Source organism: Triturus cristatus, chromosome 2_2, assembly GCF_964204655.1.
Source record: "Triturus cristatus chromosome 2_2, aTriCri1.1, whole genome shotgun sequence".
In the NCBI taxonomy this organism is placed as follows: domain Eukaryota; kingdom Metazoa; phylum Chordata; class Amphibia; order Caudata; family Salamandridae; genus Triturus; species Triturus cristatus.
In genome coordinates, this window is record NC_140582.1 from 224,842,837 (window position 1) to 224,867,500 (window position 24,664).

General features: G+C 46.8%; 1 protein-coding gene across 1 annotated transcript in view; it reads left to right on the forward strand.

Moving 5' to 3' along the window:
• SHOC1 (shortage in chiasmata 1) overlaps window positions 1-24,664 on the forward strand; it is a 1,571,389-nt gene that overhangs the window by 1,064,490 nt on the left and 482,235 nt on the right. Inside the window, exon 20 of the mRNA XM_085643056.1 lies at window positions 5,013-5,197. Within this exon, the coding sequence (XP_085499182.1) occupies window positions 5,013-5,197 (185 nt within the window). The remainder of the gene's footprint in view (window positions 1-5,012; window positions 5,198-24,664) is intronic.

Genomic DNA, 24,664 nt, shown 5'->3' on the forward strand with positions numbered 1-24,664 from the left:
CTGAATCCAACAACTCAGCGTAGCCATGGAAGGCTTAAGACCCTTTTTAGCAGGACCAAAATTAACAAATAAAGCGTACCCCTTCCGGAAGGACTCCACCACTTGCAGATACCACAGCAATGTACGCCGCAAATCCAGACAGTGCAAAGGAAATTCCTCAGTCGAAGAAGGATCAGGACAAAACTCCGGAAAAATTACCTCCTGACTGAGATGAAAAGCCAAACTAACCTTAGGGATAAAGGAAGGCACCGGAACTAAAACCACCTGGTCCGATAAGACCTTGCAGAATGGATAGTTGGAGAACAAAGCCCACATTTCATCCAAGCGCCGTGCCGAAGTATTGGCCACCAGAAAACAAGTTTTAAAAGTCAAGAGATTCAACTCAAGACCCTCAAGGGGCTTAAAGGGAGGACCAGACAAGCTGCAAATTCCAAGAAGGAAAAGACCAGACAGGGCGAGGAAACAGATTTAACAGACCCTGAAAAAAATGAGGCATCAGGCCCCTGTCATCCGTCAAATTACGCCAGGAGCCCCGAAAAGCCTGAATGGCTGCCCACTGCACCCACAGAGAAGCTACTGATAACCCCAGGTCAGCCACCGTGGGATCAACCTCCTTATCAGCACAGCAGGCCGAAAAAGGCACTCCGATATCTCGCATAGTACAGAAGAGTGGAGGACCGACAAGAAGCCTGCAAAGTCACAGCCAAATTTTCAAGAACCCCCAAACCAGCTTAGCCCAGCAGCTCAACCGCCAGGCTGTCAAGATAACTTCTTAAAGGTGCTCAGGGGAAGGACCGGAAACAGCAAAGGAGACGGAACCACAGAAAAGATCCACTCCTGGTCGCAACATAACCGGACCAGGAGAGGAAACCAATTTGCCTGAGTCCAACAGGGTGCAATCAACACCACCTGAGCATGGTCCCTCCGGACCCGAACCAGAAAGGACTGGAGCAGTGGAAAAGGAGGGAAGGCATACAGAAGACCCCGAGGCCAAGGAGAGGTCAAGCCGTCGACTCCCAGAGCCTCAGGACACCGGCCCAGAGAACAAAACAGGCCCACCTTGGCACTGACCGGGTCCGCAAACAGGTCCACCACAGGCCGCGCATTCTCCACCCCCCGAATGTAGAGAGCAGACAGACCCAGCACCGAGACCTGCACGCACAGAAAAATGTTTGTGGCTATCAAGTTCAAGGACCTGGACCTGGTCCCCCTCTGTTTGTTGACATAGGACTTCACAACCAGATTGTCCATCTGAACCAACACCCAATGGCCCTCAGAGTCCTGAAAGTAAAGCAGGGCCAGCCAAATTGCCCGTATCTCCCTCCAGTTCAAAGACCTCTGGGAGTCCTGCAGGGACCAGCACCCCTGAACCTTTTCCGACCCCAGCCAAGCACCCCACCCGGACTGGCTGGCATCCGAAGTCACCACAAGTGGAGCCGGGGGAGCCAAGGAAATCCCGGCCTGAAGATGACACCGGCAGAGCCACCAGCAGAGCTCCTCCCGGATCTAGATAGTCATTGGCAGTGGAGACAATAGACTCTGAGAACCCAGAGACTAAGAGGGTTAAAACGAGCCCAGGGAACCAGAATCACCACAGAAGCCGAATGCCCCTGTACCCTCAGCCACTCCAGTGCCGCCGGAGCCTCCAGGGACATCAAGGCCAGAAACTGCGACTGAAGAAAGACCAGGCGCCAGTCGGACAGAGTAACATGGTTAACCAGAGTCTGAAAGCAAGCCCAATGAACACCATGCAAGAAGATTTTTCCCCAGTTTACCAAAAAAAGTGTCCATGAAGAACCTCCAAGGCCCTCCCGACCTGAGCGAGCAAAAGAGATTCTTCAGCTGCATGCAGTAGGAGGCCATCCAAATAAGGATAAATGAATATTCCTTTCGCATGAACGAGAGCCATGAGAGGAGCCAGGACCTTCGTGAAGGTCCTGGGAGAGGACTTGAGGCCGAAGGGAAGAATGCTAAATTGAAAATGGGCATCTCCCACTGCGAACCTCAGGAAACTTTGAGAAGAGGCGGCAACAGGGACATGGAGATAGGTGTCCTCTAGATCCAAGGAGGCCAAAAGCTCGCCAGGCCGAACCAGAGGAATAATCACCTGCAGGGTCAACATACGGAAGTTAACAGTCCGAACCCAGGAGTTGACCCATTTGACATCCAGAACGGGCTGAAAACCCCCAGACACCTTCTGTACCAGGAACAGAATGGAATAGGCTCTGGTGCTGATGTCTACGATTGGAACCCGGCAGATGGCCCATTTGGCAAGCAAAATGGACACCCTTTCCAGCAGAGCCACTCTGTGTGGACCGGAGATAAGTACAGGAGTCATCCAAACCCCTGTATCCGGAGGAACCTGCCAAAAGTCTATCACGTAACCATGATTCACAGTGCTCAGGATCCAGTAATCCAAAATGTCGTGTTGCCACATCGCAAGAAAATGCCTGAGCCGGCCTCCTACCAGCAGGGAATCGTCCAGACAGTAGTTATCAGGGACCCTTCTTGGCAGAGCCCTTAGGAGTGGAGCCCGCATGCTTGGGAGGAAAAACGGGTCTGAAAACTTCTCCTGCGGAATGACTGACGAGATTCACGCTTCGGGTATGACGGAGAGGCACTATTCCAAGGCTTACTAGATTTTGAACCCCCTTTATAAGGCAATGCATGCTTTCGCTCTTTGAAAGCCTTAGAGATCATGGCCAGCAACTGATCCTCAAAAAGAGCCTGCCCATCAAATGGTAATTTCAACAAGGCTGCCTTTTCCTCTGGATCCGCCTTCCAGTGTCGGAGCCATAGGGAACATCTCGTTGCCACCAAGGCCCCAGTGGACATAGCAGATGATTTAATAACGTCAGAGGTAATGTCGGCCAATAGCTTAGCCTGCTGTTCCATCACGGACAGAAGGTCAGAGCATTCTGAGCCCTCATGAACAGCGGCCGCCAATTTTTCCAGCTGCAAACACCTTTTTAAGGCCAGAGTCTACCTTTTTATCTGTAGCATTAGTCGGGGTACAGTCCTCTGGCTGAATAGGTTGCAACCCTGACCTGGAAACCCAGCCACAGCCGCAGGAGGACCGCCATACACTGTTGCAGCTTCCTGAGCAACCACTCCGCCCCTCAACCGCGAGGAGAATGAGGAGAGGAAGCATTGCTGGGAGAGTGCCACCGAGGGCCCCGCCGTCACTGAGAACCAGATCGTAGACTCCCCGGCACTGCCACAGGGAGGAAAACCAAAGGTAAGTCTCACCTAGGGAGACAGAAAAGAACAGGTGGAGGTGGGGGCGGGTGGAGTTTTTATAGGCTGGGGTGGGTATAGTGGGAGGCGGTGGCCTCAAGTGTTAAGAAGGAAGGTAAGGGAGGGACGGGAGGTAATGTATTGCTAAGTAAAATCACCCTCTACAAGGCAAGATCATCACCCATTTCACAAGAAGGATTGCTGCAATTGAGGCTATGTAGGCTGAAGTGCCATTGATGGGCGTTTTAAGAATAGTCACCTCAAAAGGATGAATAAACTAGAAATCTGAGGAAGTGCTTAACAGAATCCTGTGGTCACAACCAACTCTGCCTATGAAGCTTAGAGAATATACAGACACACGTACACCCAGAATCGACATTACAACCCCCGTCCACCCAACACAGAGACAGCATAAAAACATCTGAACACCCTGCCATCCAGTGCAAGGACATAACACAAATTGTTACAACCACACCAACTAAGGCAATCCTGTTGCTGACCCAATTCAGGAAGCATCTCAAGACCTGGCTCTTCGACTCAACCTTCACGCCCATACAGATCAGCAGCCCTCTCCCGATCCCTCTAGCGCCTTGAGACCCTCACAGGTGAGTAGCCGCACTTTACAAACTCCTGATTGAGTGATTGACATACAAAATCTCTGATACACACCACCTACCTCAGCACTGGAACACCTGCAACCCAGCACAGAGATACCCTTCGTCATAATCATATCACATATAATACTCATGTACCTTTTACACCAAACATATTTTATGATAATAATATTTGAGGCCATATGCAGACAGTGCCACCTCCCCATCTCCCCAGTCTGTTTGCAATAACAGTAGTAGGTTTGACTTTTTTTTTAAATGACGATCAAATCTTCGACATGAGGGTCATTTGAGAGCTATTTGACGTCAAAACATAGGTTATCAGCTATATTTTCGTTACATGTAGAACAGTCCACTGTAGTACCAATGAAGAATGTTCTTTAAATGCCAATTGTTCAATGTTATTAGAATTTGCTATTACGTTTCATTATATTTCTTTATAGAAGTACTACTAAAGCTGTGTAGTGTTCAAATCCTACAACATCTTGCCCAATGTTACTGGCTTAATGTGCTCCACTACATTCACGCCCAAATCTTTGTGTAATAGTCCCCAACCTCCTCTGTAAGGTGAAAGGTAAACCCTAATATATTTTGCTCACTGTTCTACCCTTATGTGATTTACATTGTACTGTTTTCTACAATCTTCTTGGAATACCCCTCATGCCACTTAATTTATGTGCCGTCATTTAACATAATGCTTTATTTTTTTTATTGTGAGCTGTTTATAGCACTACTTGTAAATCTTTTAGCTACTTCAGGGCTGTTAAATAATTCTCAATGTACAGTTAATGCACATGGTTCTTAAAATTGCAACGTTGTTGTGTCTAACCCCTAACATGTCGAGTGTTTTGTTTTTGTACTTAATTTAAAGATTTTCAGTTTATTTATCTCAGAAGCATGAACGTTTATGTTTCACCCTTCTGCGATTCAAGCTCATCCACTACAGGTCACACAAAAATGTCAGCAGAAAGCACTTAACTCGTTAACATGTTTCATTAATTCGTGCATGCATCTCCTGCAGCTAACCTGCCCTTTGCGGAGGATACTGTATTATACAGTATCTTTGTAGTAACTCTGTGCACAGCATGTTTTTGAGAGGTGGGTTTCATCATATAATTGATGGTATCGAGGTTATGTGTTTTGTGTGCTTTCACTCCCGTGTAGTCTGCAGACAGCTTCTTGCATTATTACAAGCAATCAACATATTGGAGCTAACTTTCCTTGGAAACATTTCTCGTTGGTGGTGGAATATGATTTTACTGAGAACTCCTGCTGGGTTGATGTCTGTAAAAGCCAGGATATTTTTTACATGACTTTTAAAAGCACCCTTCCTGAAACAGTTCTAGAAGGTAAGAAAGCCTCAAAAATCTAAAACATGTAATTTCGTTTTTGTTTATTGTAGATTGTAACATATATGAGTGTTAGTGTGCAACTAACTATATGGAAGCAACATTTACTCTGAAAATATTTCCTATATTACTGCTCAAAAATCTTTATATGGGTGGGATTATGTAATTTTATTTTGAGTAAAGAGATGGCACAGGAGATGTGATTGAGTAACAAGGCTGGGTCAGACTTAGGAAGGATAATATTTCTCGTCCAATGCAGGAAGTACTGAATTTCTCCTTTTCCCACCATGAAGTAAATCAGGATTTCTGACATATGTGTATGCTTCTAGTGGGAGTTTGAAAAGCGCACATCAGAACGTTTTTTGTATGCATTCTATCTATGGCAGAAGCTTGTTTTTTATGACAAACATCTATGTTACCTCATCTAAAACTGTTGAACATCACCCTGGTGTGTGGATATTTCTGCAGTCACAGGTGACACTGGGTTTAGAAACGGGAAACATCCTTTACACGAAGGCATTTCCACACGTTACGTTTTCAACGGTACACTTACCACGTAAACGTCTATACAACGCGTATTCCTTCCACGAACGTCTATAGCACGCAAGCTGGACTGGAACGTCTTCTTCCTCGTCACATTAAGTCCTTTTTTAGTGTCGGCGAAGACGTGAGTTAAAGGCAAAAATTTGAAAAAAAGGGGATTTGGGGGTCTCCCCCCAAAAATAAAATATAAAAAGTGAGAAAAGAAAGGGGTCTGGGGGGGCTGAGGGTGCCCCCCCCCAAAAAAAAGAACCTGAAATAACGTGGGGAAGTGGAGGAAATTGACGTCGTTTTAGGTGAAAGGGAATGACGCTTCCACTTTAAGATGTACAACGTCAACAAGGAAAAAAGAAGAGACGACGTGAAGAGGTAAGGAGAATATACATTTAAAATATATAAATATAGATTGCGGGTAACGGGCGGGGGTAATTATAAAAAGTATTGGGGGAAGGGGAATCACGTAAGGGTACAGGGGAGGGGTATAACCTTTACAAAGAGTATTCCATTACCATGCAAGTATGCGTGGTAAAGGAATATTCGTTGTAAAGGTTATGCGTGGAAATATCATTCCGTTGTAACGCATGCGTGGTAAAGACATGCGTTGCAACGGAATTCGTTGTAACGACATACATTCTTTAGAAACAGGTATTTTTTTAGGGAACAGGGCAATGCAAATGGTGCCGTCACTTTTTAGCTATTCAAAAAGGTTTGCAGAACTTTCCCCACACTTATTTGCAATTCTACAAGTTCACTTATCTGTTCCTCATAAAAGTGGGACAGACAGTGAGTAAGTTTAATATTCACATGAAAAATGTAGAACATGTGAGAAACTAGGGCGACTGCCTGACTCTCTGTTTACCTCTTCTCATCCATACTCAACTTACCCAAGCTCTATCCTCACGTTCTCTTCTACCCTCTTCTCCTTTTCCCATACTAGATACTGTAGACAAGCGAGTGTTGAAGCACTACAGTTTCAGAGTGTCTAAAGAGCTTCCAAGGACTGGTTTTACAAATAAAATCTTTGGTTTGAAGCGGGAGAGACTCTGCATCCGGTAAGAAACACGTAATCTACATCCACTGGAGTAAAAACTCCAATAATTGCTTCCTTCCTTGCTTCAATTAGCTGAATCAGGGTTTTCGCACTGTTCAGTAAAGGTCCATCCGGCAGCGATATACATATTTCTACAACCTCAAAATAGACAGTCAATTTTCCCCTCAAGAATAATCAAAGAATTCATGAAGGAATGATTCCACTCTATGCCCCACGGACCAAGCAGCCTTCTTTGTGGTAATTTTTTAAACCTCTCTGCAAGTCTTTATTATAAATGCTGTCATGGAAAACTGCATCCTTTTTCCAGTAACTTCTGCCAGGCCAGTTAGAGAGATTAGGCATTTTTCAGCTCATCACCTTTCATAAAGTTTTCAATATATACGTTCTTTTTATCCACTGACACGTCATTTATACAAAAAGACCCTGCGTCATTTCATTTGAATGAAAAGATTCACTTACCAACTTTCTACTCTCAACTGCTGTGAGATAACGGGGGTATTAAATTGTGTGGTTGTGCATCCTCACCATATAGTACACTTAACAACCCTTTTAGGTCCAGTAGGTTTCATTTGTTGAACTGTATTGAAAAAGAGTGTTTCCTTTGGGATGCACTAAAGACTCAATTGATACACATTCACATGATAGCCTCATTCATACACATTCAAGTTCTAACCACTCTTATGCAAGAAATATAACTATAAACCCAAGGTCAACAGTCTGGAAAAAGTGTTTGTTTAAAAAAATATATATATCTATTTATTCATAGTAATATCATACAGTACATAAATCATTTGATGCTTAGCCTCTAACTAGTAGCATTCCTAACATAAAATCTAGAATTCAGCCTTGTATACATTTATAAAAACATCTGAATTAAAAACGAGAGTACATCAAGAAGACAAGAAAATGTGTCATTAAAAGGCACACATCCATGATCTCACGATAGTTAGAACTGGAGTCCGAAACTGCAGTAATTACAGTTCTGTGATTCCAGCCTTTGCACGGATTGTGTTTCAGAAAAGTGCGTCAACGCGTTTCGATGGTAAGTCTTATAACACCATCTTTCTCAAGACTGTAATTTGTGACTCTCATATACGATAATTTCAGCCGGAGCCTTTATCAACACCTTTTAACTGATAAGGTGGGGATGCAAGAATACTTAGTGTTGAGGCGTATGTGTACAAGGCCGGGGCTAATAACCTCTGTCTTCTTATGTTCTTTCCGCGCCCAAATAATAGGGTTTGTCTTATTTATACAGGTTACCGACGTGGATAAGGTTTTATTCCATTTGGACTTTTAACCCTCCATCGGTAACAACAGTTCCTAGCGCTGTATCTACACGCATTCCTTTTGAAGGTGTCTGTTTTGTTCACTGCATGTATATTTCCTGCTTGGGTCTCCAATTTACCCCCTTCGTGTTGATTAAAATTAGTCAGCGTGCAAGCACGTATCGTCACTCGTCCCGTTTCGCTGATGCATGGTTTCATTTTTTAAACCATTAGCTCAACCTTGGGTAGCTAATGCTCAGAGCAGTCAGGCTTGCTCAAGGGAACAAGTGTAAAATATTTAAACAGCACTAAAAACACTGGAAGAAGAAATACACCATACTCCAAAGAGATCCGACACCAATTAATAAAAATAGATTTGTATCTTTTATAAATTTTTAGACACCAAATTAAAAATAAATCCACTGGAGGGTTCGGGAGGTACAGAATTTACAAGGAATACTAAATCAACACTTTGTACTTAACAGTGAACAAGCACTCGCATAATCAACAAATGTGACACTTAGAAACTTTATCAAGAAAAACTTTGGTAAGTTACTTCAAGTTACTTTAGATGACCAGCTCCAGCAGGTCCACATAAAGCAGTCTTCGGTGCAGTTCCAGTGTCAGTAGCTCCTTGCCATTGACTTCTATGGAGTGGTCCTGGTGCAAGGATGCTGAAGATGCTCAAGGACGTTGAAGATGCTGCGGTTGATGGGAGCCTTCCTCTGGCTACTCCTTCGTCCACAGAGTTGGTGAGGCAATCCTGGTCACAGGGGTTGATATCCCTCAAAGTCCTCTTGAGCTATGGAGAAGTCCTGTCGCAACTGGACTACCAGTCGCCCAGTACAGTGGTTTCAGCAGTTCCCTTCTAATGGCAGTAATTTGCCTTTTGGGAGCCCAAATTGCACTCTGAAGACTCTCACAGGTGGCATCTCATGGGGGAACCTTTAAGCATTGAGGCCTGATCCCTGGTGCTGTACTGTGGCATGGAGCGGTGATGCGACGATCTGGACTACCAACTCGCCCCAACAGGCTTCCTCAGCGCTGTAGCCCTGTGCTGGGAACGGTAAACAACCTTTACAACGCAACTTTTACAACGCGATGCCATTACATCGCGGTTTTTACAACGCAAGTCGTTACAACGACTTGCGCTAGATGGCGCTCTAGGACAAGGAATAGTATAATTTACTATCCAACACCTTCCCTACTGTACGTAGACTGGAGTTGAAATAGTAAATTATACTACTCCTAAGTCCAGCGCCCTCCAACGCAAGTCGTTGTAACGACTTGCGTTGTAAAAACCGCGATGTAATGTACCGCAATGTAAATGTATGCATTGTAACGTCATACATTCGCTGGGAACAGGGGGTCAGCCAAGTGACCTTTAGAATTTGGTACTTTGGCTGGGCTCCGGAGTCAACTTTTCCACTAGTAATACACAGCATGCACAGTCCCTTTCTCCTTTGCTTGTAGGTGCAGTCTACCTCAGTGAAGCCTCTGTTTACCTGGTCTTTGGTGCAGCAGGGCAGTTACTTTTCAGTCATCTTCAACCCAATGCGATCTGAGTTCTGGGTGCCAGGAGTGCCCTTTTTATGCCCAGAAAAGACCCTCAGGGGAGATTGTAGTCACTAGCCAATGGGCTACCAGGTTCATTCCAACTGTTGACAACTTCCCTGGGATGGCCGGTGCATTAGAGCACTGAGGGCTATGCCCTTCTAATAGATAAGCTCCATTTATACTTTTTTCTCTTTTTAAAATTCAATATACCTGGGACCGACTCCCTGTTTTGAGGTTCGGATGTGGGTCCGGCAGACAGCACTGGCAGGTCGATACTGTGCATGTGCGCATGCACAGATTGTAGACACCATTACGCAGGGCTTACCGTTTAGCAGCCCTTTATTCCTATAAAAGTGAGGCGGCGCTGTAGTAGAGCATGTCGCCGATGTAATAAGGCTTGTCCGGGCGCTGCTGGCTGCAGCTCTGCGCCATACGTCACAGGTGCTGCACCCCGCATTCAACAGCTTCCCCCAGTCTGCTTTCAGTGCTTATATCAATGTAGTCTTCCTGATAGTTAGCATATTAAACTATCTTTCAATCAAGCAACAATTGGGAGTTCTTTTTATCAAAATCAGCCGCATTGTCAAAGGCATAGATAGTCTTCTTATATGTGTCTTTCTTAGTTATTTTTCTAGCTGCTGCAAAGCCCTATCGATTGGCTACACACACAGAACAGCGCTATACCAGGTACACATTGCTTAGTTTTGTCAGAGCTTTGGGATCATGCAAACAGCAGTAACCTTTGTTTAGTTCAATACATGAGTTGCCAGTATTATAAAAATGAATACTGCTCGGTTTCAACAGATTTCGCCTTCATTCATCTGTTGAATAATTTCAAAGATGATGTTTAATCCATAAATCTGTCTCTTAAGCAGCTGCAAGAATTCACAAGATACGTTAAGCATTAGCTTGCGTTAATATTGACACCGTTCCTACCTACTCTACAATCGATCATGCAGATGGGAAACCACTTTAGCACTGCAGAATAGTCAATGTTCTGAATACTTCACACTCTGAATTTGAGGAAGTTTCTGCAACGTTACCTTCAAAATCATATCCCTTTCGAGGACACAGGCAAAGTGTGGATGTTAATTTAATTGAAAATAATTAAGGAAGCTAGTCACTAAAGCACACACTTTACAATGGAGCCATCTTTGTGTCATTCACGCTTGCATTCCGTCTCTACATTCTACATGAGAAATGTGCATCCTACATCAATTGGTGAGGTGAAAAAAGATTGTCTTGATAGATGAACGACTGTGACCTTTACAAAGCCCATTCTCCACTAGCACTGCTTCTGCTACTTCGTTCCATTTTGTGTCATAATGTATTGCATCGGGGTATAGTATTTACTAATGCAAATATTTACTGCTTCAGGGGCGAACTCAGAAGTATCAGAATATTTAATGAGTACACCTTCTGAATTGCCTTTTAGACCGATAGCTTTTCATTTAGTTTATTTGGGAAATATGTCGTTAAATGCACTACATTGCTTTCTAAAAGTGCTACTTGGTGGTCTTTCTAACTTCCTTCAGGAGGGCTGGCATCACCTGCAATACCTGTCTGTTATTGCCTCACCATATTAAAATTTCACCAGCCGCCACTGCAACTTCCTTTGGATTGTGGCATCTCACAATCCCAGCAGTCTCTATTCTGCCCACTCTCAAGATGGCAGAACCCCTCTGTCGGTCTCTAGAGCTCAATAGCCCACCTCTGGGATATGGCTAGCTCTGGGCTACACACACAAATGGAAAAACCTGTTTGGCAACTGGCTTCTCTTCTATGTCCCTGCTGCCAGCCTGTCTACCCTGAAAATAGAGCTGCTCCTCCCATGTGTGCTCACCATTTGCCCTTCAAATGAGGCTTCTCCTTTGGAGCTTGCCTTTTTTGCTAACACCCTGTTTTGCTTTCTGCCTGGGAGAGGTAACACCTTTTCCAATGGCAGGCTTCTATTGTGTCCTCTCCTGGAAGTTGTTCACACATCTCCCCAGGAGGGCAAAAGGCTGTCTGTGAGGATGTTTTTGTGTGCAACTGTAACTGGGCACTGGAAACCTTGAGCAACCAAAGTGGCAAATTCTAACGTTGTGCTTTGCCCACCAGTGACATTAAATTCGATTTAACCATTACATCAGATTTAATGCATTCATTCTTTTGATTCCTCACAGTACCAACTTTAGTAGCCCAACTCAGAACTTAGCAAGGCTATAATGTCAGTCTGCAACTCTGTACTTGCCAATAGGGCTACTAGCCGTTCTAAAGAAAAACCTTGAATTTAGAGTTTTTACTGTTGGAACATGTAAAAGTACATGTTCCACCATTTAATATACAGCACCCTGCCTTAGAGCTCGACAGGCCTACCTTAGGGGTGACCATATATTTAAAAGGAAGGTCTGGGCTTTGCCATTACCTTAAATGGCAAGGTTGAGTTAGCAATTTTAAACTACCCTACCAGTCTGCAGTAGCAGACTGGTAGACATGTTTTACCTTATACCATTCAGGGTGGCACAACAAGTTCTTCAGTCCCTGTGGGGACACTCTAGCTTACAGGCTTTGGGTAAACCTAGTACTATGTTCTAGGGACTTACAAGTCAGTTAGGCTGGCCAATTGGGAATAAGCCAATCAACCATATACCATTTTAAGGATCAGAACACATGCACTGAGTCCTGATTAGCAGGGCTCGGGCATTTCATAGTCATTACACCAGTACCCAGTAATCACAATGGGGGCAAAAAGTGGAGGTGAACCTGAAAAACCTGTTTCCTTACAACTGCAGCAAAAAGGAGAAAAACGGGATGATGTGAAGGAACTGATACTGCACAATTTAACGTAGGTAAAACATGAATTAATTCCTACTTATAGGTACACAGTCCCTTCATGTTTATTTGCATTAATTTCTATAGTCACATATCACCTCCAAATCCAATTGAATCAATTAATTCTTAAATTATTATCCTTTATCACAACAAATAAAATACCTCAAACACAAAAAAGGATTTGGACCATTTCCATTTCCATAAACATCAAGAGACAAACAAATCTGTACAGTTAAATTCTCAATCCTTCCTACCCGTACTTTGAAGCAAAAGGTTGCTACAAAGTTATAAGCAATCCAAAATGAGGTAGTCTTATACACACATGAGGTGAAAGGTCAACCGTCGGACTCAGTTCAAGGTATGTGTATCCATTTTCTTTATTGGTGCTATTGTACTGTCGGACTCCTCTATTCTGTGAGGTCGACGCGTTTCGGCCCAGTCATTAGGGCCTCGTCAGAAAATGGGCACAAGGGGAACACCTACAAAATAACAGTACTCTCAAAAACAATACATGGCCGTTGCCTATACCTCTATACAACCATGTGTTTATTGGTTAAAAAAACTCCCAGGTGTGAAAAACAAAATTTGCACACTGAAAGGAAACACAGAAATCAACAATGTGACCTAGAAGATGGGGTGACAAAGATTCAATGACTCAAGCTAGTGTTGCCAACACCACACAGATCAATGTTCTTGAAAAAGTGCATGAAAAAAAAGTGTCCACACCAGTTCAAAGTAAAGAAGCAAGCAAGAGAAAAGCTGATAGAGCTCTAATGTCAGATGTACATAAGGAGCAAACAAACTTATGTCACGCGGCACGGGCCGGTATTGGAAACTAATTTCCAATCAGCACTTCTAATCAGACTTCAAAATTGTCACCACTAGAGGTCTGTGGAAAAGGAAACGACCTACAAACTCTTCTACACACTTGGGCATAAAACCGCAGTGGTATGCAGCGCGGGCACCAATAAATACCTGTAAAAAGACTACCTTCGGTGTATCCCCACCTGCTCTGCGGTTCTCTACAATGAAAGGACTTGCTCAAAAACACTCCCCTGGCTCGGCCGGCAAGGTCTACTTGGCTTGCTGAAATAAAAAAGAAATGGTGGGGCTATAACGGTGACACTTCCTCCCCCAATTCAATGCTCAGACACCCCAAGGGGGTTGGCATGTGTCCCCATCTTACCTTGAAAAAAAAACTACAGCAGAAAGAGCATTGCATGCACTGGATATTAAACGCTGTTTAACATTTTACATAGACAAGACAAGTCAGTTCTACAAGTGGACCAAAAAATGTTGTACCATTTGACAGAAACGGAACAGGCACCCTTATCTGCAAACAAAGTATCTCTCACTGAATTTTCTCTTGTATTTCCTTCTCCAATTCCAAAGCCTGCAGGCATCTACAGTACACTGTTTGAGTTCGCTCAACAAGAGGCATGGCAGCTACAGCAGTGCTTTTTCCTGGTGTGCCACCGATGGACATATGTAGAGCAGCAACATGGGCATTGATGCACACCTTTATGAAGCTCTACTACTTGGACATCCAGTCCAGATTGAACACAGCAACAGGACTTGCAATGCTACGCAACTTCTTTAGGAGCCTCTTCCCACCATCCACTTGGTTGTATGAAATTGCTTTGCTATTCAAAATCAAGCATATGAATCTTTGAAGGATACAAGGCTGGAGAAGAAAAAAGTTGATTACCTGTAATGACAGTTCCCCGGCATTATTATCTTTCCCAGGTTTATATATGCGACCCTCCCATTTGGGTCTTCTAGTACGATTATAGGCTTTGAAAATCTGAGCAACCTCTGGGAGGGATTGAAGATCAGGATCTCTCCAAATGATAGACTGAGATTATGGTCATAAATGTAGGTGGATGCACAACATGTAGTTGATGGCTGCTTCACTGTTGTTTAGTGAAGGTGACAACCATTGAGTACCCTGTACCCTTATCTCTGGGTAAGAACCCAGGCACAAGAACCCAGGCACAAGACGTACAATGTAGGGGTTATTAGTGAAGAACGGTGAGGAGGAGCCAGGAGAGCGGCTATGTCGAGGAGGAGGCAGCCACGGGCAGGTAAGTACCTTTTAATTACTTTTAATTATATTGGGAGGGTAGAGGGGCCAGCTAACTACGCTCCTCCACGGATTCGTAGATTTGCCTGAACTCCGTGTTTGCAACGGAACGCAGAGAAGGCAAAACTACGTAAACTCTGCTGGCGGAGCATAGCTACCCGCCCGGGTTTAGTACTTTTATCTTATAACAGCTAGGCCCTCATCGGAGGAAATATCTTAAGTACTCCCTGAAACACGGCCTAATCCATAGAGTTATATAGGGACCAGGATGAGACACAGTGATGAAGCATGACACCAATAGTGTATGTGAGGGCAGTGGCGTAGCTAGAGCTTGTGGCGCCCGGGGCTATCCCTCAGATTGCCGCCCCCCCTGGGGGGGGGGGGTGGCATGCACTTCAAAGAGGTCCGAGAGACACCAAGTATCGCCGCTAATAGTTACCTTGATCATGCAACTTACATGCACATACATGACACGGTCCAAGGCTACACAGTTGAATACAGCGGTGACTGGCAGTACAAAAGAGAACACACAGACTGCATGATCTATCTGGGGACTCAGAAAAACCGCATGTGACGTCCATCAGAGAGCTGCGTGAACAATTACCTGGTAATCCCCTCAGCACAATGCAAACATGCACATACATGACACTGTTCATGTAACCTTCATCTACATCTGACATTAAATGACCATACATCATGGTCCCCCCCCCATTAAAGCAGTGGGGACCTGCACAAAGGTGATGTGCTCTGTGGACCCAAAACTAACTTAACAGTGTCGAAGCCTGTGATTCTTTATCTTTCAAAAACAGCAAATTAATTATTCACAGGGAATGACTCACTGTGTGCCCTTAAAACTAAACGCAGCACAAAGGGGTCAGTCAGCTCCACCTTGCCAACACAGACCGAATACAAAGCCCACTCTGGTGGCCCAAAGGCAACAACCAGGGGTCGCTCCCTGTCATTACTTCCAAGCAGCAGCAACCAACTCCCTGGGAATGAAAAGACATGTGCTCTTGGTACCCAAAACCAGCTTGTAATAGTGCATCTCTCCTTCACAGCAGCCTGAGCACACACATGGTGCACAGCCTGCCTGGGGGCCCAAAGCTAAAATACAGGGAGGGGCGACACATTATGATCACAATCCTTAAACACAGTTGTGGGGGTCATGGGAACTTGTTCAACTCTATCCAAGACCCGGGACAAACTGTTCCGGCGCTGCGGCACTCATTGAATATTCAGAAGAAACAAGAAAAATAGGACCAGTAAAACTCACTCTTTTCCAAATCTCTTTCTAAATATTATCACTTTCCACGTAATGTTCCTTTGATGGGAAGAGGAGGTTTCTGAGGTGGGAGTATCAGGCAAGTGATACTACTCAGGCTCCATCTGTTCGAGCCTTCATGGAGGATCCCTCTTCATTACTACCTCCACCTGACCCCGGACTTGGCAACGCTCTCCCTTACAGGCTTGATTATCCACTACTCCTCTCTCCAGTGCACCTTATCTCACAGCTGACCTTGGGCCCCAGCCCCATATCAGGCACCATCAGGCTCCACTTTGATTTTTCCCGGTAAAAACATTAGTAAAATCACCTTCAAACTTCAAACATTGAAAGTAGCAGTAAATATAATTAGCATGCACTTTAAAGTATGTTCCACAGTAGCCCTTATGACCCGACTGCTAATTAAATAAACAAAAACAGAAAGGCCATGACAGGGCCGGCTTTAGCGCTGATGCGAAAGTCTTTTTTGGCGCCACACTAATAACCTCTTTCTCCGTAAATACCTTTACTACCACCTTCCAACAGTGCCCCTCATCCCTCCATGGCCCCCTAGTGACCTCCCCCTCAGATTGCCTCACGCCACAAGTGCCCCTCATCTTCCCAAAGCCCCTCCCCCTCATGACCTCCTCCTTGGACTCCCTCACTGCCACCATCCACCAGTGCCCCTTATCTCTCTGTAGCGGCCTCTCCCCCTCATGACCTCCTCCTCAGACTCCCTCACTACCACCCTCCACCAGTGCTCATCTCACCCTAGCTTCCCCTCGACACCATGACCTCTTCCTCAGATTCCCTCACTGTCACCCAGGGCACAAGTCCTAAAAAAGAAGTGGGTGGGGGCACGCTGACGTCACAACAACAAGTGATGTCACGAAAGGTGGCTTGCACCATCAGACTCATTGCCTCCCCTCGCTCACCCCTTAGATGCCACTGGGGATTTCACAGTTTGTCTTTGGTTGGTCAGCATCAACAGAGTGCCTATGATTTTGACAGTAATGCTACTGCGCGCACACCAGTAAAGGCTTTATCAATATATTTTTAGGTCTGGCATGAGACAGTTTTGGGTGTCATGCTAAATACACAAAGGGTCCTTGCATCAGCTATCTTTATCCGCTGGCCTGTTCAAATGTCATTCCCATATTTCTTCCGCCCTCCAAAGCATGCAGCAGGGGCAATGGCTCACACCAGTTTTGCCTACTCACATAGGCACATCTGCCTAAAAAGAAGTCTACTTCAGTGCCAGGGCTGGTGCTAATACTTTACTTTGCTGATACTTTTTTCTTCACTTCTTTATCCCTTTTTCAATAGTTTTATGCGGTTCTGGGTATTTAAACAACCTTCTGGTTAAAGTACTTCAAAATAAATAGTACCTTTTGTGTGCACCTAAATGTATTATATTTCCCTTTGATGTGCATTAAAACTAAAAAGCGTGAGTCCTGTGCTCACTCTGCCACAGGACTCAAGAGCGTTACAACAAATAATTGATGGACGGAATGCTGACAATGCAGACATTCTCCCCCAGTCAAGAGATCTGGGTTAAATCCATCGTTCTTTTGCCCACTACACCACCCCAGTTTAGACATGGCCATATGCAAATCAGTCTTGACCCTGTGCCTCATGGGAACGGTCCAGCCCGAACTGCCAAGCCATGTCTTCACTGGACCGGAATCAAGCATCCTAGGACCGGTTTCTGGCTGTCAGCCGTCATCAGCCAGGATAGCTTGACTCCAGTGGCGTAGTGAGCACGGGTCCCACGTCTGGGAATACCCATCCCACTTAGGGCGAAAAGCGTTACAACAAACAATTGATGGACGGAATGCTGACAATGCAGACATTCTCCCCCAGTCAAGAGATCTGGGTTAAATCCATCGTTCTTTTGCCCACTACACCACCCCAGTTTAGACATGGCCATATGCAAATCAGTCTTGACCCTGTGCCTCATGGGAACAGTCCAGCCCGAACTGCCAAGCCATGTCTTCACTGGACCGGAATCAAGCATCCTAGGACCGGTTTCTGGCTATCAGCCATCATCAGCCAGGATAGCTTGACTCCAGTGGCGTAGTGAGCACGGGTCCCACGTCTGGGAATACCCATCCCACTTAGGGCGAAAAGCGTTACAACAAACAATTGATGGACGGAATGCTGACAATGCAGACATTCTCCCCCAGTCAAGAGATCTGGGTTAAATCCATCGTTCTTTTGCCCACTACACCACCCCAGTTTAGACATGGCCATATGCAAATCAGTCTTGACCCTGTGCCTCATGGGAACAGTCCAGCCCGAACTGCCAAGCCATGTCTTCACTGGACCGGAATCAAGCATCCTAGGACCGGTTTCTGGCTATCAGCCGTCATCAGCCAGGATAGCTTGACTCCAGTGGCGTAGTGAGCACGGGTCCCACGTCTGGGAATACCCATCCCACTTAGGGCGAAAAGCGTTACAACAAACAATTGATGGACGGAATGCTGACAATACAGACATTCTCCCCCAGTCAAGAGATCTGGGTTAAATCCATCGTTCTTTTGCCCACTACACCACCCCAGTTTAGACATGGCCATATGCAAATCAGTCTTGACCCTGTGCCTCATGGGAACAGTCCAGCCCGAACTGCCAAGCCATGTCTTCACTGGACCGGAATCAAGCATCCTAGGACCGGTTTCTGGCTATCAGCCGTCATCAGCCAGGATAGCTTGACTCCAGTGGCGTAGTGAGCACGGGTCCCACGTCTGGGAATACCCATCCCACTTAGGGCGAAAAGCGTTACAACAAACAATTGATGGACGGAATGCTGACAATGCAGACATTCTCCCCCAGTCAAGAGATCTGGGTTAAATCCATCGCTCTTTTGCCCACTACACCACCCCAGTTTAGACATGGCCATATGCAAATCAGTCTTGACACTGTGCCTCATGGGAACAGTCCAGCCCGAACTGCCAAGCCATGTCTTCACTGGACCGGAATCAAGCATCCTAGGACCGGTTTCTGGCTATCAGCCGTCATCAGCCAGGATAGCTTGACTCCAGTGGCGTAGTGAGCACGGGTCCCACGTCTGGGAAAACCCATCCCACTTAGGGCGAAAAGCGTTACAACAAACAATTGATGGACGGAATGCTGACAATGCAGACATTCTCCCCCAGTCAAGAGATCTGGGTTAAATCCATCGTTCTTTTGCCCACTACACCACCCCAGTTTAGACATGGCCATATGCAAATCAGTCTTGACCCTGTGCCTCATGGGAACAGTCCAGCCCGAACTGCCAAGCCATGTCTTCACTGGACCGGAATCAAGCATCCTAGGACCGGTTTCTGGCTATCAGCCGTCATCAGCCAGGATAGCTTGACTCCAGTGGCGTAGTGAGCACGGGTCCCACGTCTGGGAATACCCATCCCACTTAGGGCGAAAAGCGTTACAACAAACAATTGATGGACGGAATGCTGACAATGCAGACATTCTCCCCCAGTCAAGAGATCTGGGTTAAATCCATTGTTCTTTTGCCCACTACACCACCCCAATTTAGACATGGCCATATGCAAATCAGTCTTGACCCTGTGCCTCATGGGAACAGTCCAGCCCGAACTGCCAAGCCATGTCTTCACTGGACCGGAATCAAGCATCCTAGGACCGGTTTCTGGCTATCAGCCATCATCAGCCAGGATAGCTTGACTCCAGTGGCGTAGTGAGCACGGGTCCCACGTCTGGGAATACCCATCCCACTTAGGGCGAAAAGCGTTACAACAAACAATTGATGGACGGAATGCTGACAATGCAGACATTCTCCCCCAGTCAAGAGATCTGGGTTAAATCCATCGTTCCTTTGCCCACTACACCACCCCAGTTTAGACATGGCCATATGCAAATCAGTCTTGACCCTGTGCCTCATGGGAACAGTCCAGCCCGAACTGCCAAGCCATGTCTTCACTGGACCGGAATCAAGCATCCTAGGACCGGTTTCTGGCTATCAGCCGTCATCAGCCAGGATAGCTTGACTCCAGTGGCGTAGTGAGCACGGGTCCCACGTCTGGGAATACCCATCCCACTTAGGGCGAAAAGCGTTACAACAAACAATTGATGGACGGAATGCTGACAATGCAGACATTCTCCCCCAGTCAAGAGATCTGGGTTAAATCCATCGTTCTTTTGCCCACTACACCACCCCAGTTTAGACATGGCCATATGCAAATCAGTCTTGACCCTGTGCCTCATGGGAACAGTCCAGCCCGAACTGCCAAGCCATGTCTTCACTGGACCGGAATCAAGCATCCTAGGACCGGTTTCTGGCTATCAGCCGTCATCAGCCAGGATAGCTTGACTCCAGTGGCGTAGTGAGCACGGGTCCCACGTCTGGGAATACCCATCCCACTTAGGGCGAAAAGCGTTACAACAAACAATTGATGGACGGAATGCTGACAATGCAGACATTCTCCCCCAGTCAAGAGATCTGGGTTAAATCCATCGTTCTTTTGCCCACTACACCACCCCAGTTTAGACATGGCCATATGCAAATCAGTCTTGACCCTGTGCCTCATGGGAACAGTCCAGCCCGAACTGCCAAGCCATGTCTTCACTGGACCGGAATCAAGCATCCTAGGACCGGTTTCTGGCTATCAGCCGTCATCAGCCAGGATAGCTTGACTCCAGTGGCGTAGTGAGCACGGGTCCCACGTCTGGGAATACCCATCCCACTTAGGGCGAAAAGCGTTACAACAAACAATTGATGGACGGAATGCTGACAATGCAGACATTCTCCCCCAGTCAAGAGATCTGGGTTAAATCCATCGTTCTTTTGCCCACTACACCACCCCAGTTTAGACATGGCCATATGCAAATCAGTCTTGACCCTGTGCCTCATGGGAAAAGTCCAGCCCGAACTGCCAAGCCATGTCTTCACTGGACCGGAATCAAGCATCCTAGGACCGGTTTCTGGCTATCAGCCGTCATCAGCCAGGATAGCTTGACTCCAGTGGCGTAGTGAGCACAGCTCCCACGTCTGGGAATACCCATCCCACTTAGGGCGAAAAGCGTTACAACAAACAATTGATGGACGGAATGCTGACAATGCAGACATTCTCCCCCAGTCAAGAGATCTGGGTTAAATCCATCGTTCTTTTGCCCACTACACCACCCCAGTTTAGACATGGCCATATGCAAATCAGTCTTGACCCTGTGCCTCATGGGAACAGTCCAGCCCGAACTGCCAAGCCATGTCTTCACTGGACCGGAATCAAGCATCCTAGGACCGGTTTCTGGCTATCAGCCGTCATCAGCCAGGATAGCTTGACTCCAGTGGCGTAGTGAGCACGGGTCCCACGTCTGGGAATACCCATCCCACTTAGGGCGAAAAGCGTTACAACAAACAATTGATGGACGGAATGCTGACAATGCAGACATTCTCCCCCAGTCAAGAGATCTGGGTTAAATCCATCGTGCTTTTGCCCACTACACCACCCCAGTTTAGACATGGCCATATGCAAATCAGTCTTGACCCTGTGCCTCATGGGAACAGTCCAGCCCGAACTGCCAAGCCATGTCTTCACTGGACCGGAATCAAGCATCCTAGGACCGGTTTCTGGCTATCAGCCGTCATCAGCCAGGATAGTTTGACTCCAGTGGCGTAGTGAGCACGGGTCCCACGTCTGGGAATACCCATCCCACTTAGGGCGAAAAGCGTTCCAACAAACAATTGATGGACGGAATGCTGACAATGCAGACATTCTCCCCCAGTCAAGAGATCTGGGTTAAATCCATCGTTCTTTTGCCCACTACACCACCCCAGTTTAGACATGGCCATATGCAAATCAGTCTTGACCCTGTGCCTCATGGGAACAGTCCAGCCCGAACTGCCAAGCCATGTCTTCACTGGACCGGAATCAAGCATCCTAGGACCGGTTTCTGGCTATCAGCCGTCATCAGCCAGGATAGCTTGACTTCAGTGGCGTAGTGAGCACGGGTCCCACGTCTGGGAATACCCATCCCACTTAGGGCGAAAAGCGTTACAACAAACAATTGATGGACGGAATGCTGACAATGCAGACATTCTCCCCCAGTCAAGAGATCTGGGTTAAATCCATCGTTCTTTTGCCCACTACACCACCCCAGTTTAGACATGGCCATATGCAAATCAGTCTTGACCCTGTGCCTCATGGGAACAGGCCAGCCCGAACTGCCAAGCCATGTCTTCACTGGACCGGAATAAAGCATCCTAGGACCGGTTTCTGACTATCAGCCGTCATCAGCCAGGATAGCTTGACTCCAGTGGCGTAGTGAGCACGGGTCCCACGTCTGGGAATACCCATCCCACTTAGGGCGAAAAGCGTTACAACAAACAATTGATGGACGGAATGCTGACAATGCAGACATTCTCCCCCAGTCAAGAGATCTGGGTTAAATCCATCGTTCTTTTGCCCACTACACCACCCCAGTTTAGACATGGCCATATGCAAATCAGTCTTGACCCTGTGCCTCATGGGAACAGTCCAGCCCGAACTGCCAAGCCATGTCTTCACTGGACCGGAATCAAGCATCCTAGGACCGGTTTCTGGCTATCAGCCGTCATCAGCCAGGATAGCTTGACTCCAGTGGCGTAGTGAGCACGGGTCCCACTTCTGGGAATACCCATCCCACTTAGGGCGAAAAGCGTTACAACAAACAATTGATGGACGGAATGCTGACAATGCAGACATTCTCCCCCAGTCAAGAGATCTGGGTTAAATCCATTGTTCTTTTGCCCACTACACCACCCCAGTTTAGAAATGGCCATATGCAAATCAGTCTTGACCCTGTGCCTCATGGGAACAGTCCAGCCCGAACTGCCAAGCCATGTCTTCACTGGACCGGAATCAAGCATCCTAGGACCGGTTTCTGGCTATCAGCCGTCATCAGCCAGGATAGCTTGACTTCAGTGGCGTAGTGAGCACGGGTCCCACGTCTGGGAATACCCATCCCACTTAGGGTGAAAAGCGTTACAACAAACAATTGATGGACGGAATGCTGACAATGCAGACATTCTCCCCCAGTCAAGAGATCTGGGTTAAATCCATCGTTCTTTTGCCCACTACACCACCCCAGTTTAGACATGGCCATATGCAAATCAGTCTTGACCCTGTGCCTCATGGGAACAGGCCAGCCCGAACTGCCAAGCCATGTCTTCACTGGACCGGAATAAAGCATCCTAGGACCGGTTTCTGACTATCAGCCGTCATCAGCCAGGATAGCTTGACTCCAGTGGCGTAGTGAGCACGGGTCCCACGTCTGGGAATACCCATCCCACTTAGGGCGAAAAGCGTTACAACAAACAATTGATGGACGGAATGCTGACAATGCAGACATTCTCCCCCAGTCAAGAGATCTGGGTTAAATCCATCGTTCTTTTGCCCACTACACCACCCCAGTTTAGACATGGCCATATGCAAATCAGTCTTGACCCTGTGCCTCATGGGAACAGTCCAGCCCGAACTGCCAAGCCATGTCTTCACTGGACCGGAATCAAGCATCCTAGGACCGGTTTCTGGCTATCAGCCGTCATCAGCCAGGATAGCTTGACTCCAGTGGCGTAGTGAGCACGGGTCCCACTTCTGGGAATACCCATCCCACTTAGGGCGAAAAGCGTTACAACAAACAATTGATGGACGGAATGCTGACAATGCAGACATTCTCCCCCAGTCAAGAGATCTGGGTTAAATCCATTGTTCTTTTGCCCACTACACCACCCCAGTTTAGAAATGGCCATATGCAAATCAGTCTTGACCCTGTGCCTCATGGGAACAGTCCAGCCCGAACTGCCAAGCCATGTCTTCACTGGACCGGAATCAAGCATCCTAGGACCGGTTTCTGGCTATCAGCCGTCATCAGCCAGGATAGCTTGACTCCAGTGGCGTAGTGAGCACGGGTCCCACGTCTGGGAATACCCATCCCACTTAGGGCGAAAAGCGTTACAACAAACAATTGATGGACAGAATGCTGACAATGCAGACATTCTCCCCCAGTCAAGAGATCTGGGTTAAATCCATCGTTCTTTTGCCCAATACACCACCCCAGTTTAGACATGGCCATATGCAAATCAGTCTTGACCCTGTGCCTCATGGGAACAGTCCAGCCCAAACAGCCAAGCCATGTCTTCACTGGACCGGAATCATGCATCCTAGGACCGGTTTCTGGCTATCAGCCGTCATCATCCAGGATAGCTTGACTCCAGTGGCGTAGTGAACACGGGTCCCACGTCTGGGAATACCCATCCCACTTAGGGCGAAAAGCGTTACAACAAACAATTGATGGACGGAATGCTGACAATGCAGACATTCTCCCCCAGTCAAGAGATCTGGGTTAAATACATCGTTCTTTTGCCCACTACACCACCCCAGTTTAGACATGGCCATATGCAAATCAGTCTTGACCCTGTGCCTCATGGGAACAGTCCAGCCCGAACTGCCAAGCCATGTCTTCACTGGACCGGAATCAAGCATCCTAGGACCGGTTTCTGGCTATCAGCCGTCATCAGCCAGGATAGCTTGACTCCAGTGGCGTAGTGAGCACGGGTCCCACGTCTGGGAATACCCATCCCACTTAGGGCGAAAAGCGTTACAACAAACAATTGATGGACGGAATGCTGACAATGCAGACATTCTCCCCCAGTCAAGAGATCTGGGTTAAATCCATCGTTCTTTTGCCCACTACACCACCCCAGTTTAGACATGGCCATATGCAAATCAGTCTTGACCCTGTGCCTCATGGGAACAGTCCAGCCCGAACTGCCAAGCCATGTCTTCACTGGACCGGAATCAAGCATCCTAGGACCGGTTTCTGGCTATCAGCCGTCATCAGCCAGGATAGCTTGACTCCAGTGGCGTAGTGAGCACGGGTCCCACGTCTGGGAATACCC